This window comes from Haliaeetus albicilla, chromosome 2 (assembly GCF_947461875.1).
Source record: "Haliaeetus albicilla chromosome 2, bHalAlb1.1, whole genome shotgun sequence".
Taxonomy (NCBI): Eukaryota; Metazoa; Chordata; class Aves; order Accipitriformes; family Accipitridae; genus Haliaeetus; species Haliaeetus albicilla.
In genome coordinates this window covers 75,395,939-75,412,050 of record NC_091484.1, presented here as the reverse complement: position 1 = coordinate 75,412,050, position 16,112 = coordinate 75,395,939, and the positions used below count along the sequence as shown (strand labels likewise).

General features: G+C 41.5%; 1 protein-coding gene across 1 annotated transcript in view; it reads left to right on the top strand.

Moving 5' to 3' along the window:
• Positions 1-7,374: 7,374 nt before the first annotated feature.
• DLEC1 (DLEC1 cilia and flagella associated protein) overlaps positions 7,375-16,112 on the top strand; it is a 39,965-nt gene continuing 31,227 nt past the window's right edge. Inside the window, exons 1-10 of the mRNA XM_069799888.1 lie at positions 7,375-7,611; positions 8,420-8,560; positions 10,250-10,406; positions 10,942-11,052; positions 12,132-12,325; positions 12,592-12,812; positions 13,052-13,133; positions 13,528-13,615; positions 14,315-14,488; positions 15,268-15,404. Of these exons, the coding sequence (XP_069655989.1) occupies positions 7,375-7,611; positions 8,420-8,560; positions 10,250-10,406; positions 10,942-11,052; positions 12,132-12,325; positions 12,592-12,812; positions 13,052-13,133; positions 13,528-13,615; positions 14,315-14,488; positions 15,268-15,404 (1,542 nt within the window). The remainder of the gene's footprint in view (positions 7,612-8,419; positions 8,561-10,249; positions 10,407-10,941; positions 11,053-12,131; positions 12,326-12,591; positions 12,813-13,051; positions 13,134-13,527; positions 13,616-14,314; positions 14,489-15,267; positions 15,405-16,112) is intronic.

Below are 16,112 nucleotides of genomic sequence, written 5' to 3'. Positions count from 1 at the left end.
CTCTCCACTAGGGCAATTCCTTGCCCTTGTCTCAGTGCCTTAGGTGAAGGCCAGTTAGATGGCAATACATGAAGGTAAGTGGAAACAACACACCCCTTGCTTCATGATTTCCTGGGCACAGTAAAGGGTACTACTGAATGTACCCTGCTAGCCTGGGCAGAAAAGAAGATGCTGATTTTGTAGGCAGGTGCCAGTTCATCTGGCTGGTGAAGGAGGCTGCCTCCTTGCTTTCTTTGATCCACTGCAGGGCTCACATGGAAAAGTATACGCAAGCCTGCTGGTTTGGCTGAGCCGGTCTTATCTTTCCCTACCAGCAAAAATGGAATAATACACTGGGAAAGTGCAGTGATAACACAGCTGTACATTTTTCTGATGACAGACTCTGCATGCCCTCAGGACACGACCACCTCTAGCACTCTCCCATCCCAGTGGGACAGATATTCTTTCTTTCATACCAAGTTCCCCTGACCATACTCCTACAGACACTATTTCCAGTGAGATTCCTCCCAGTCTGCAGGAGCTAGGGCACAGTTTGGAGCTAACTTGGGCAGCAAGAATCAAAAAGGAGGCCAGGCTGTCCTTAGAAAATCCAAGCCACTTCCTTTGCCTTTCTGCCAACAGCACTAGGTTGCAGCAGCTGTGAGCCCTCTTGTTTCTCTGGAAGACGGCAGTCAGAGACCCCTCCTCCAACAGCACAGCCTATGTCCTCTCCTTGCACTCCAGCTCTTTGCAACAGATGACATTGTGTTGCCTGTGATCAATTTACTTATGTCCCATCCTACCCTTGCAAGAGCTTTGGAAGTAGCTCTAGCACTCCATATTCATGTTGTCCCAGAATGAACAGTCTCCTTGAGATGATCTTTTGGGACTAAAGCATGTTCTTGTTCAGCTACAAAGCTCTAACTCAGCTGGCCTTCTGGGTCATTTGTCTATGCCCAAGTTCCTGAGCATAAAGGGATAAAAACACATTTAAACCCACCCCATTCATCACCCTGAACCAATGTAGCCAGGAAAGATACTGTTTGGAGTTTGGCCTAAATTAGCAGCTTTCAGAGAGGTAGAAATAACTCAATGCTAACGTAAAATTTAAAAAGCATTTCTCCTGAGGTTCATCTTAGAAACTTCCCTCTCACCTGGCCTGACATTCCTGTAAGCTTCAGCCCCAGTGCTCTCAAGCGGCTGCCTCTAGACCTCAGCGTGCTGACCAAGAAGGAACACTGGATTCAACAGTTTACACTAAATGTAAGCTGCCTGAATCTGGGCCTGTCAGGAGCACCATCTACTTCAAACACATTTTTGGTCATGCTCTTATTAAAGCAGAACCAAGAGCTGGGGACAAATCCAGATGAAAAATCCTAAATGTAGGGGTGTTCGGATTCCTTTTTCTTCCAAATTAGGTGGCAGTTCCTCATTGCACTGCACCATACAGGAAGTGTATGGTGGGTCTTTTCCGTCTTCTACTCCAAAGATTCAGGCCTCGCCCCATCCTCTACCAGGCAAGGGCTTTGCTCAGCACATCTTCACATTACAGACATCTAGAGCACAGACAGGCATGGAAGAATGATTTGCATTTTCCCTTTAACTTACTCACCCAATGCACAAACCAGGAGAGCAGGGGAATAGCTGCAAACAAATGTGTCTGAAAGTTTGCTGACAGGAGGCTGAGAAAAAAACTTACCAGATAAAGGCAAGAAAAAAAGGTGTTTAATTTCTTCTGCAAAAGATTTCAAGACAAGGAGGGAAAGCCTGGTAAAGTACTGAGGCACTGGGACAGCACAAGACAGGCCCAAGCCATGGTTTTCTGACAGCCATGGCTTGGCTGAATGAGCCCAGCCAGATCAGTCACAATGGGGAAAAAGTAAGTAGTAGGGTGATCTCAGACAGGAGCTCCCAAGAGTAGGGAGAAAAGTAGGAGGAACAGACTGAAAGTTTCTCCTCTTGCAAGGTTTCTTTGCATTTATAGGAATCTTGGCTGCTGTGTAAGGAGAAGAACTTCCAAAAGAAACTGAAACCCCAGAAGGGAATCAAGGGAAGAGAGAACTGTATTTCCTACTAAAAAAGAGTCAATCAGTGAGTTATTCGCAGCAGCATAAATTAGCTATTGTGGAGTTCTGCCATGCCATGCTAGATTGCTTCCAGGACAGAAAGGGCTCACACAAACTTCGTCCATGTATATATATATATCTGTGCAAACCCGGAATCTGCAGTGTAGGTATGGGGGACAGACATCTCCCCAGGGATGTCCCTAAAGGGTAGAATAACACTATCAAGCATCAGTTAAATCTTTTTGTGACTGCAGAGTCTTTAAGATCTGGAGAGATGAAAGCTGCGGTCCACCACCATGCAGATGATGTGCCAAGAAATGGATTCATTTACCAAAAATAGCACTGAGAAGAGCCTTTATGACCACAGGAAAAAAAAAATCCAGAGTGTGAAAATGCTAACCATATTCTTTAATTTGGGGGACAAAGACATATCCAGAAGCAGAAGCCAAATACTGGGTTGTGAATCTAACCAGAGGCTGCTTTCCTTGTTAGCTTTCATAGATTCCTTATAAATAATTGGTGGATCCCCAGCTCGTCATGGAGCACAGAATGAAACCCACTAATTTTAACAAAACATTTTCCTGGGTAAACTGGTTTAGGCTAAATGTAATAGGTTTTGACAAAAGGAGGTCAAACTCTGTAGTCCGATAACCCTCCCTGACCCAGGGACCTGTGAACATGTTGGTGAATGTGGAGGATGAGCCCCTTGTTCTGCTCTGCTTGAAAGTCCCAGTGTCACACCAGCACTGCACCCTCCAGCTGGATCTCTGCGTGGAGGCGTAGCCTGTTTCCAGCTTAATTAGAGAGCGATGTATCTGCCCAGACACTGTCGGAAAGGAATGACTGGCTCCTTTGTGTATGCATTTCCCACATGCTTCTCCTACATGTTGGGTGTGTCTGCTTTGTAGGATCCCATGCGGCTTGAGTGAAATTACAGTGTAAGTATTTCTGCAGAAGTACGGTAATACCCACTGACATGTTTTAGTGAGGGACAGATTTGTGGATACAGGAGAGATGTGTGAGAAACAAAGAAAAGCCTAAAGTCAGGAAGGGTAAACTGGAAGCAAGTGAAAGGGTTGACTCACATCAGGACACGGCTACAAAATAACACCACACGAGATGGTAAGAGAGAAAATAACGAAGAATATCCAGGTGGAACTGCCAGTCACAGGTTATTTCAAACTGTCTCCAAGAGAACTGGAGATTTTCTAAGTAGAGCCAGCAAGGCAAGATCTGTAAGAAATGGGTAGTCCATAAACTAAATAGGACATTTGAAGAAAAAAACAACTTTGGCAGGACAAGGAAGCAGTGCAATGTGAGAAGCCAGCTTTTGGAAACTGAGCTGTTTGGCATTTTTCACCTGAAACTGAAAGGTAATTTCTCCATTTTCCATGTCTGAAAATTTTACTTGGGTTTTAAAGTCAGACTGTGGATGCCGGTTTTAGTTCATCTTCAAGATACACATGGTAACATGCAAAGGAGACCTGCATTCCTGTGATACCTGTTTGGCTGCACCTGCAATAATTACAGGATAATATATAGTTTTGCCAGTGTAGTGAATAAACACACTTCACCTAATACACTAGTAAAAGAATATGCTGGTTTGTGATGAAACTATTTTTACCGGCTCAGGCGTCTGATCAGAAAAAAGATTTAATACAATGTTTGTTTTTAAAGGCTTTCCTGAATACACGGAAACCTTAACAAGACCACTGGAGGGCAGCAACGTCAAAGTGAATCATTCATCAGCGTAGTTTTAGGAAAACTGTTCTGTGAAAACCCAAACCCAAGACGACGACCTAGGCAAAGAAATAGAAATAATTAGAAATAATTTTCTGCTACCCAGATGCAAATATGCAAACCAATGCAATTCCTCCGGTGCAAAAGATAGTACTGCAATATAATTTCATTTACTTTCCCGCATCTAAAGAATGCCACATGAAGCCTGCATGACTTGTCCTGTTTTCAGAAAATGCTAAAAACATATTTAGAGTCTTGATGCATTCTGAACTCTATGGATTTGTGGGGGTTTTTAAAATCAATATATAAGCCAAGACTATTTTTAATATTTTTTTATAAACATATAGATATATTTGAATTATATTTACATTTGAGATACATATAGAGATATATATTTCCAAATGCATCCATATTGTTGCATTCATATAATGGGGATGGCACATTCAGCAGAATTTTTAACTTTGACTTTTGTTTTTAAGACTGTCCTAAATCAGTTTAGTGAGTTCTCCCTTTGTAAGGAAGCCCACTCACATTAGTGAAGATTTTTGTGTTGCCATGAAGATAAATGTATGAAATTTTCTGCAAACTGTTTTGATTTAGTGAAAGGATGCTATTATTAGTCCAATATTTACACATTTAAAGAATACATGTTGACAATAATTTAAGATTATAGTTAAACACAGCTGTCGCTTTAAAATATATAAAGAAATATACTAGCTGACTTACAGGCTCAGGTCATAACATCTATCTATACTTTTGACAAAATATGAACAAGGTAAATAAAACTGCTGTGGAGCTTGCTATTTTTGTAAAAAGCATAAGATACAGTTCTACTCTGCAATTTAGCTATGTACACATCGCCTCCTACTCAGTATTTGAGCTCCCTGATTGCATTCAAATCACATCTGGCCATTCCATATACAAATACATTCTGTTACTGTCAGTCTTAGAAAGAAGGAGCTGGGCTTCTCTTATCCATAGTGTCATTTGGTACCTGCATGACTGAACAAACCACTCCCATGACTGTAAGGTGATTTTATTAGGTTACAACAGGAAGGACCTTTTCTGAACGTGTTGCTACCAGAAAAAAGCATGGGTTTGGACTACAGTCGATCTTTTAAGAGTCCTCATGGGATAACAAGGGATGTGTGGGGACCACCTGAGGAGTGTGAACAAAATAAATATAGAAAAGCAATGTGATCCTGACAAGACACAGAGACTACTTTTAAGAGTGGAATAATCTGGACTTTAGCAGAATTGATGATTCCTCTAAGGTCTGTGACTTAGGCTACGCCTACCTTAGCAAGTAGCTTGATGCACTAGGAGCAGAACTGCAGCGCAAAAAAGTCGGTGCTTAGGAGACAATGTCCACTCTGTAGGCATTTGGGGATGTTTTATTTCAGATTAGCTTTTGCTTGGTCCTGTACATTAAGAGTCCATTAGCTGACAGAGCACATGAAGTGAGCTCCTGGGGAGCTTAGCTTCAGATTAGTTTCCTCCAAGAGAAATGTCGTTGTGCTTCACACACAAGCATACAAAGTGCGGCCCTGGGACTCTCTTCAGGTCCACACACCCAAACCAAATAAAAACGTCGGACTAAAATCCAGCCTTATGTGATACAGAGGGGAAGTCTGGTAGAAGTTACAGATGGCAGTTAGAGAAAGTGTCTACATTTGGACAAGTTATACCTGTAAATGTAGGCTAAAGTTTCTGGTTTGGTTTTTTTTTTACCATTTCCTACATGCATGAGTCTCTTTTCAGCCTTTGGAAGTTAAGTTTCTTAGAATGGTTATAAAGAAGATGTTATATATGCAAATTGTTCTTAATGTTTATAGTATTTATATGGAAATGTGAATACATATGTGAATTAAACAGCTTTACAATGGGAACAGTGGCATTTATTTTTTAAGTTTATATGAGTAAATGATGATGGCATAAAAATGGAGATCTAATAAGAAAATACCAGTGCCTCATGGGAAACAATTGTGTATAGCTCTGTACCACTCTTTAAGCCCTCCCTTCTGATCTTGCATTTGACTACTGGGCAGATGGATCTCACCTTCACTTCCAGATTTCATGGTGGGTTGCTGAACTGCAGTTGGAAAAAAAAATCCAGCTTCTAAACTGAGATGATCTGCTTGGCAAGTTACTGAAAGACAGTAAAGATGAAAGTACAGAAAGTTTTTTCCACATTCAGTTTTCATACACATCTATATACTATTTTAAACAAAAACATCTGCTTTACTGCCACTACTCTAAGGCTTTCTTAAAGGCTGGGAAAGAATTCTTTAAAAAAATGCTAGATTTTATTAACATTCCAGTTAGCAAACAGATGTTATAATCAATTGTAACAGCACATGGCAAGAAAAGTTGGAATTATGATATGAAAACGTGTCAAAATGTGGATGCTCCAACCTACTTTTAAAGGCAAGGACAAACCTACATGCCTGCACAGAAACAAAGCTGTGAACCTTTTCTATCGGAAAACACGGGTACCTGGTCCTACCCTTGTCAGATGTCAGCGATTTCTCTGAGTTGCCTTAACCTTTGGAACACGATATTGCAGATTTGCCAAGCTTTCCCTTGGGCAACTTTCCCTTTATCACAGGGAAACTAAAAACACAGCAGTGCCTCCAAGTCTAATTTGGTGTCTTATTTCAAACGCAGACTTTGGTGAGTGGATGAACTAAAGCTTGTGACACCATGTAGTCAGTGACGCCAGTTTTTCAACACCACCCCAGGCCTTTTGCTTATCTGCTCATAGAACAACACCTGTTGGTGTATTAAAACCATTTTTTGCGATGGTTATTTTCCGTGAATTACCATCAGAGGGCAGTAACATCGCCCACATCCACTTCCAACCCCTGCGAACAGCCTTTACAGTAACCCTGATGGAGCCCAATGACCCCGACAGCGATGGAGGAGCCCCAAGGCCCACAGTCTGGTTCCTTCACTCTGAGCAAGATGCAAGGGGAGAGAGAAAAAGAAAAAAAAGGAGGCAGGACAAACAGAAAATGCTACACCAGGATGGTTTCTAAGGAAAATATCACCCACTTCAGCAGGAGCAGGCGGCTGTTGTTAGCAACCGGTGCACACAGGCAGGGAGCTCCGGCAGGCAGAGGGGGAAGATGGATGGTTTCTGGGGCTGATGATGAATTACCCCATCTTCCAGCCCTCGCAGCCCGGCTGCAGCCGCAGGGACGAGCCCTGCCTCTACATGCTGTGTGTCGCAGCTGGGGGAGAAGGCGAGGATTCGTCTTCTTCCCTCAGCTGCCAAACTCGAGGCCCGCACCGGAGCCTGACGGCGGCGGAGGTGCAAGCCAGGCCTCCCGGAAAGCCCAAATCCCCTCAGAAAGTTTCGAGTCAACATTTTATTTCGTTTCTTACTAATCTATACAGCGCCGCTGCTTTAAAAGAGCGCAAAAAGCACCTATTTTGACGGCGGCAGGGCAGAAACCGGGTACGAGCCTCACAGAGGCACGGGGTGGGGTGCCGCCCTCAGCCCTTCAAGAGCGCTAGTACAATAACATGGCGGCGGGAAAGCGGCGAGGGGTTGTGTGAGGGGCGAGGGAGCCCGGGAAGGGGTGTCATGGGACTGCCCTCCTCGTCCCCCTCCGGGGTGGCCCCGGCTGCCTCCACTCCGCCCCCGGGCCGGTTCCCCAGCCCGGCGGCCTGGCCCTTCCCGCCCACACGGTCGCTCAGCAACGGCGGCGCGGCCGGAGGCCGAGGGGACGGCGGGAGGCCGAGGGAGCCGGGCCGGCCCGGGGAGAGCCCAGCGCCCGGCTTGGTGGCCATGGCTCAGCGGAGCCTCTGCCCCGGCACGCAGGTAACGCGGCGGGGCTGGGCCGCAGGGGCACACGCACCCCCTTGCACACACACCCCGCCATAAACAGCCTCACACACACGCACCCCCCTGCACACACACCCCGCCATAAACAGCCTCACACACACGCACCCCCCTGCACACGCACCCCGCCATAAACAGCCTCACACACACGCACCCCCCTGCACACACACCCCGCCATAAACAGCCTCACACACACGCACCCCCCTGCACACACACCCCGCCATAAACAGCCTCACACACACGCACCCCCCTGCACACACACCCCGCCATAAACAGCCTCACGCACACGCACCCCCCCTGCACACGCACACCCCGCGCACCCTGCGACACACGGACACACACGCACGCCCTGCACAAAGGCTGGCACACCCAGGCATATACCCTGTAGAGGGCTTGTTTCTCCCTCACACACACCCCACACACATGCTCAAGGTAGCCCCATACAGACACACTCCTCCATAAACCATGACACACGCGCACCCGGTGTGCGCACGCAGAAGCCTGTCCGCTGCCATCACCTACACGCACAGACACACCATCTGTGTGCACGCACGGCCTTGTACACACACACAGACACACACGTACATACGTGCTGCCACACCTCAGGGTTCACATGCGAACGCGCAGTGTGTCCCCTTTCAGGGGCCTTCCCGGGTACCTTTCCCAGCCCTTTTCCCCCACTTTTCCCTCCTCCATTTTCTAATTCCAGCCATTTGCATGCATCCAGGGATCTTTTCCGATCCTATCTCGGGCTTTAAGCGCTAACATCCTCCTTTTCTTTCCTCAGGACATCTCCCACTTGCTGGCTAGCACTTTTGAGGACCTGTACACTAGAGATGTCCTCGGGGTGGAGATGGAGGCAAACTGGATCCAGTCCCAAGGACGAGACAATGTTTATCATGAGAGTTTTACAGCGGAGCTACAGAAGGTACAAGTCAAAACCACGTCAGAGTTTGGAGCTCTGTTCAGCTTTCATTGCTACTTCATAATTTCTAGATCTTCCGTAAAATAAAATAAAAAGGCGGGGGGGGGGGGATCCTAGAACTGCCATTTTAATGGAAATGTGCTTGAGCATGGTTCCCCACAGAACCTTTCATACAAGTTAATATTCACCACGTGCTCCTTTATGATATTCTCAGCTCTGGACGGCTTTTCAGACACAGGGTAAAACCAGTAGCCCTTTAAATGCCTATTCTACGGGCTGACAACTTCGCCCTGTAACTACCGGTCAGTGTACTAGACTTCCTATCTTGCAATAAGGTATTCTCATGTGCTACATTTTGAAACCAGATGCTGCAAATATTATTTATATATGCTTACCTTAGTGGTGCACTATGACACATAATCCATTAACGGTTGCAACACTGTTTGGGAATCTTGGATGAAATCAACAGCAGAAATGCAAAATACTTTTATTAATCGTTACTCTGATAGCTATTGTCAGTGCATAAAAGTAGAGGCTATTGCTGGATGATTTGAGCAACAGGTATTTTTTCCATTTTGTGTCATCATGCCCTCTCAAAGGTTATCATCAGAGCTGAAAAATCTGAAGTTTTCTCCTTCTTTTGAGTCATTTATGAATATATTGGTGGACACAGTATGTTCTGAGTAATAAACATGAATACTTACTCCCTAAATGGACTGCTTGGATAAGATTCATTTCAACTGACAGTACATGTTTGTAAGATGTATGTTACAGCTGAACTAGTGACTCAAGGCTCTCTGTATCATCAGAAAAAAAAAAAGAAAATAAAAGAGAAAAGAAATTAAAAGAAAAAAACAGGCATTTTTAGGGCACAGTCCATCTGATCTATTTTAGCTATCAACTTTGGCATGGGGTGGAGTTGTATCCTGGATTCCAGTGACAGTGGAGGGATCCCAAAATGAGCAGGAGAGGAAGAAGCATCTCATTTTAGCTGAGATGCATCCTATCCTTTCTATTAAAAAAAAAAAGTAAATAAAATTATTTAATTCTATTAAATGAGCCAAAAGGTTAGACCTTGTTATGTGAAAGTTCTACAGAAAGCTCAGTTAGGCTACAGATGCTCTTGACACCAATGTCTATCAGTTTCTCTTGGTGTTGGTCTTGTATGTCTCTGTGCCTTTGCTATATTCTCTCTTTATTTTACATTGATGCCTCTTTGAGGCATGATTTTTCTTTTTGAGTTATGCTTGTAAAGCACTTACCACACTGGGCAGAGTGATCAAAAATATATCAGGAGGAGTGAAGTATTCCTATTGGGATATTTTGGAGTTTTAGAAACCTTCTTAGTGACTAGAAGGGAACATTCCCTTAAAATTTATTCCAACACTTATAGGCAAAATACAGTGCAGTAGTTATGGTCCCACAGAAGGTAAAAGACAGGCATTTCTGTTGTCCTGGGAGGCTCTCCTCATCTTTCACACATTTTTCTTGGGTAGTGCTTCTTACCCAGCATAAGTTAAATGATAGGAATGATGGTGGTTTAGCAGGCCAGTTTATGCTTGTAAAGTAACAGTGTTTTACCAAGCTATCTCTATTTACCTCTCAAAAGCAAATAGAAAACATTTATCTGTAAGGAGATCTTAACAGCTCAAACTACACTCATTTCTCTACGTTCACCCATGCCTGTGACAGCTTCTTGCTGAGTACAAGTGCCGACTGACAGAAGCTGACATAGTAGAAGAGAACATCATTCAGGCTCAGAATCGAGCAAAAGCTGAAGAAGAAAGGGCCCTAAATGTGCTGAAGGCAGATGCGGGGAAAGATTTCGACAAAATGGGATTGCCACCAGGTGAGGATTCTGGAAGTACTGTCTTTCCCCAGTACATGCTTATGGCACCCGGAGACCAATGCAACATTTGTCTAAAATCACTGGTAGGACTGACACTAGGCTCAGTGAGCTTTTGGTTTGGCTTTACATCAACAGAGCAACTTTGAAGGATTTTGTGCAGAGATTCCAGTAGAGTAACATCTGTTTAACACTGTAAGAGACTAAACAACCAGATCATTTTCAAGGTATTAAATTTGTGATTAGTGACTTACCACCTAACTTATTACAAGCATACATACCTTGATATATAGCAGCAACAAACAGAGATTAAATGTTTCTCTGATGGCTGCATAGCTGGGCTTGAACTGAATATAGAATTGTGGAAATTCACATCCAAGTCTTGGGATTAAAATACCAGACTGTTTCTCTATCCAAAAATATTACCTGACAGTGATGAGTTATAAAGACAACACTACTTTGGATTGTTCAAGATAGTGTATCTTAAGGAGCTAAGCTTTTTGTTTGTTTGTTTGTTTGTTTTGTTTTACCATTGCAGTGGCATCCTCTTTTAGATGGATTGTGGATAATGAACTTCTCAGAAAAAATCATTTAACCTGCCCTGATGATTACATCACTGATAAATTACCTGTTACTAGAGCACCAAAAGGTAACTTTTAAAGCAGAGAATAATTTAGACTTTTTAGAACACTCTATAAGAATTGAAGCATTGGAGGATGTAGCAGATCTGATTATATTTTTATAGTTTTCTGCCAAAGCAGAAGGGACTCTAGTATTACAAGCATAAAATTCCACTACAGGGACATTGTCAAAATAAAATTGATAAATTAAAAATTATTGAGTTTAAATGTGCTTAAGTATGAAATTTAATGGTGGTCGCACATTTGTTTACAGTTCTTTCCATCTGACACAAAAACTGTATTAATTGTGACTGCTCTGCCTCTATTCAATTTCATTAGCACAAAGCTGCAACTACATCTTGTATTCAGAGAATGGAAGTGGTTACATTAAAGTAAAAACTATTTTCAGGGAAATAAAATTATATTCTTTATTTTGGGTTTTAAATTTTCCAGTTCTGGAAATATATCAGTTTAATTTGCAAATGAAGACCAGTAAGAAAAATCTTTTGGGCAATGTCAAGACTTCTTTACTTCTTTTACTCATGTGTGAGCCAAGGTGAAAGGTTTTAGTATCACTAAAATGAAATTTTTCAGTCAAGTCAAACCAAACATTTCAGACTAATCAACTTAGTCACAAATTCCAAGATTTGGGATTTTTTTTTCCATTGTAATTCCAAACAAAACCAAAAATCTAACATTTTAGAGTTTCCTCTGAGGTGACAATTTTGTTGTCTAACTATAGGAACATGGAACTAGATGGTACATCCTGTTTATGTCAATTTTCTGATTAAGTCCATCATACAGGTTTTTTTGTAAACTGAACAGGACATTCTAAGTCCCACTCACTTGTAAGATTAACTTAGCTTTCTCAGAGTAATATAACCTTTTGTATATAGCTTGTTTAATTAATATTTTTAAAAGCTTTCTTATTAAAGCACTAAGCTTCATTTGTGCAAAATAAACTATAAATGTAAATTAAATTCTAGAGGATTTAAAGTGTATTTTTGCCATCAACAGGACTAAAATAAATTCATACACCTATGCTTAGAATAAATGCTTATAATTAATGTTTTTCTCTCATAGAATTAAAATTTTCTTTGAATTGCAGGAAAATCAGAACCTGGCTACATCAAAGAGACATTTAGTTTTAAACAGCATGTTTCTTCAGGCTCGCGGGACCAGATGCCTGCAGAGGTTGCACACCTACAGACAATATCTGGTAGTCTGTCAAATGTGTCTTTGTGCACATTAACTCTGCCTTCAACTCCAGACTCTAGCCACCAAACTAAAAATACAAGTAAGGTACATTTTATAGATTTATTCATTTTAGTCTATCATCGGCACTGTAGGGCCTATTGCTGTTCCTGTAACAAAGGGTGAATATCAATGCATTGTTGATTTGGCTTCAGTACTTATTTTATTTGATCTGTTAAGAAAAGAGAAATACAATATTTCTATATGAATTTTCAATGCTGTATAGCTTTAATTAGACACGTACAGATACCTTTTTCATCATCCTCAAAATTGCTGTGTTTGATTTTGGACCATGATTTCTTTGTTTTTCAAAGAAAACTAGTGCCTCACAGAAGCTAGCCTGGAAAGACACTAAGTGCAAAGCAGAGAGAGAAAGTGAGTGTGCTTACCTTGCCAAACTTGAGAAAAAGCAGAATTACTTGAAGAACCCCCGCTTCTTCCCACCAAATGCTCTTCACGGAGGCAAATCTCTTGTCATTTCTCAAAAAAAGGTGGCACAAACTATAGCCAGAAGAAAAGCAGAAGATAATAAAGGGTATGCAGTATATACAGTTTCTCGATTCTGAACTGGAGCACACAGAGAGCTCCATTATAGAATTACCGTGGATTTACATGTAGATATTTTGAGCTAAATGTCTGTATAGTCTCTTAGGAAACAAAGTATGTCTGTATGACATTTTGGTTTTGCTAAAGGAAACATTTTGCCATTTCTCATTTTATCAGTATTTAAAGAACTAGGCAGTAAGATAATGTCTCCCTTTTTTTATCTTTCAGTGACACCTCATTTGTTCCTGTGTTTCTTGCCAAACCACCTACTGTTTTATTTTCTGATTATGAAGTTGGCCAGGTTTATGAGGTGAGAACTTACTTATTTGTAGAGAGTTAATTCTACCACTGAGGAGCATTATGACCTACCGTGATCTACATATTTCATCCAATCTTTTGGCTTTCTGCAGTTTATCAAAGGTCTGAGTTTCTTCTTTATATTAAATTAATGACCCTTTACCTTCCTTGAAGATACTCTTTCACACATGCCACTGACACACTGACCAGTGAAAACTAGAAGGGACCCTTCTCAGTCTCTGCTTCATTTTGGTAGTATCTGATTCAGCCTTTATTGAATAAACTGAGATTTTTAGGTTGGTTGTGATGATAAATTAGTTACTACTAGCAGAGTACTAGGGAACTGCAAACATTATAATCAGTGATGATAAATACAATGGAGTATTTTATTTTCTTTTTGAATGAAGATGACTATAGAGCTGCAGAACATCACTTCAACATGTCATCACGTAAGACTTATCCCCCCCTCTACTTCAGCATTTGCCATTGGGCCAGGTAAGGGTTCTTTTTACTGCCTTCAAGATGTTAACACCTGAGAGATCTAATTCATCTGCTTGAACAAACATTTTTCAGAGACGTTATGTTTGGTTCTGCTATCCATAGTGCTCAGTTTGTTAGAAACTAAAGGTTGACTTATGTCTCTAGGACCTTTCACATGCAACTCATAAGCAGATTCAAATGGTCTAATGAGGAATTTAGGAAGACTAACTAACATTAAAGTGTTTGAAGTTAGAATGAAATGTATCGATGGAATGCCTAGATTCAGTCTTATCCAAAATTCTTCTAGGAACAGACGTAGTTTCCACTGAAATCTTTAGGGGGAGAGGGCAAGAAATAACATACTTCAGTTGCAGCATATTTAGAAATTTAGATGCCCCCATGTAAGCCTTGTTGTCTTGTGACAGAAGAAAACTCGGTAACATTTTTCAGGTTTCTCCTCACTCTGTTTTCTGTAGTTATGAGAAGTGTATGTCAGACAAAAAAATCTTCTTTGAGTTCAGTGGAAGATATGCACATACACAGATTACACTGGCAAGCCTTTTGTAGTCATTCCTTTTTATCAGCTTGACTTAGGCAATAAATGAGGAGAATTTACAGGCATCTTTCCAGAGGGAGATGCGATCATAAATACATATTCCAACTTTGGGAGGTTTTAATGTTTTTTTAATTCCCTGCATTTTTTTTTTTTTCAAGGAAAATTTCCAGGAAAGGGAGGAATGATTGCTCCTGGGATGACATGCCAGTATACGGTCCAATTTGTTCCTGAATATCTAGGAGATTATGAAGATTGTATATTAGTGGAGACCCAAGTGTCAGAACCTCTTCTGATCCCGATCCAAGCTAAAAGACCACCTCCAGTGTTAACATGTCAGTAATGTCCAGTTCTTAAGTTTCTCTAAAGTTAAATGGACTTGCATTTTTTTTTCATTTGTCTCCAATTTTATGTCACAGACCAAATGTGGACAAACTTGGCAGTGCAGTTTCTACACTTTGATAGCTACCTAATTTTCACTGATAATAGATTTATTAGTTATTAAAATGTAATCCTGTCAAATTTTTCCTCAATTATTTGTTCTTGCCCCATCAAGCTCATTTTTTTTCACTGTATTAGAGGAGCTACTTTTCTAGGTTTGTGTCTTGTCGATTCCTGAACTCCTAACAGTAATTACTAATCCTAAACATTAAGGAATTATGATTTAGTTATAAATATTTTATGCTGTTAATTAATATTCATGGAATGTTACATTAATTATATATGGATATGACATATCTGCAGGATTCACCTCTCAGATATCTAGCCTCAACTGTAACAACCAGGATTACTTTTGCAGAAACTTGCTTTGATTTTTTGTAAATTCACCTTTCCTGTTACTGAGCTTTTTTAAAAATCATCTTACTTTTTGTTATCATTCAATAGAGTCTTTAAGTAGGAAGCACCATTAAAATGTAAGATGAATGTAGAAATATGCACCTCATACTGTTTAACTTTCAAATTGAAAGAATTTGAGAGTTTTTAGGATTGCAGCACCTAGCATATTCACATGCAGTAATGTCGTCTGTAAAGAGTTATTTAAGAAGTAGCTGGCTTTGCCAGCTGTTACGCTCCACTGTCTGTGTAGTCTGATTTTCTGTGTTACTCATTGCAGTGCCTCGCATTATAGACTGTGGTTCCTGCCTTGTTGGAGGAATAAAAGTAACGATGATTTTGTGCAGAAATGAGGGAATTAGCACTGGGAAGTTCTGTATAATGCCAAAGAAAGCCTGGCCACCTCCTAATTTCAGGGTGAGTGATTGGAAGGGAAATACTGGACATGGTATGGTGTAGGTGCCCTGACATGAAGGCCTTTTGAGCTAGTCATGGTATATTAGCACAGAAGTCATAAGGCCTTGCTGGGGACATCTGTATTGTGCCATTCGCTCAGGGATTCACATTTATCCTTGAGACCAATCTCCCTGGATGTCCGTACCTTCTGCTTGTGCTCTGGCTTGCCTCTGGAAGAAGTTGTCTTGCTTAGTGGTGAGGTAAACTCAGGCATAGATCAAGGAAAGGGCAACTGGCTTGAACTTTAACCTTAGACCTTAGCAAATAGAAATGCAATCAGTTCTAGCATTACTTGAGCTAATTTCCTCCCCCTCCCCACCAAAGATATCACTTACTGACCTTGCTGCACCTGTAGACCCTAGCAGTCCACTCCAGTACTGCTCTGTCTTTAGCTTTCTATCATAAACCACGGTCTAAGTAAAATGGATAAAGAATATAAGATGTGACTTGTAGACTGGCATTTTACGTGCTGGAGAAAAGGCTGATGGGATAGCTGATGTGCCAGGTTGTCCCTCCTGAAATGCTTTACAGGTCCAACCCAAAGTGTGTCATAAGCATGGAGAAACAAGACAGATCTCCTATGCTCAGGCATAGCTTTTCTTCTGTGAACACAAATATTAGGGCTCCTGACACTATCATTTGTCTTTGGAGACATCACCTTCCCTCCTG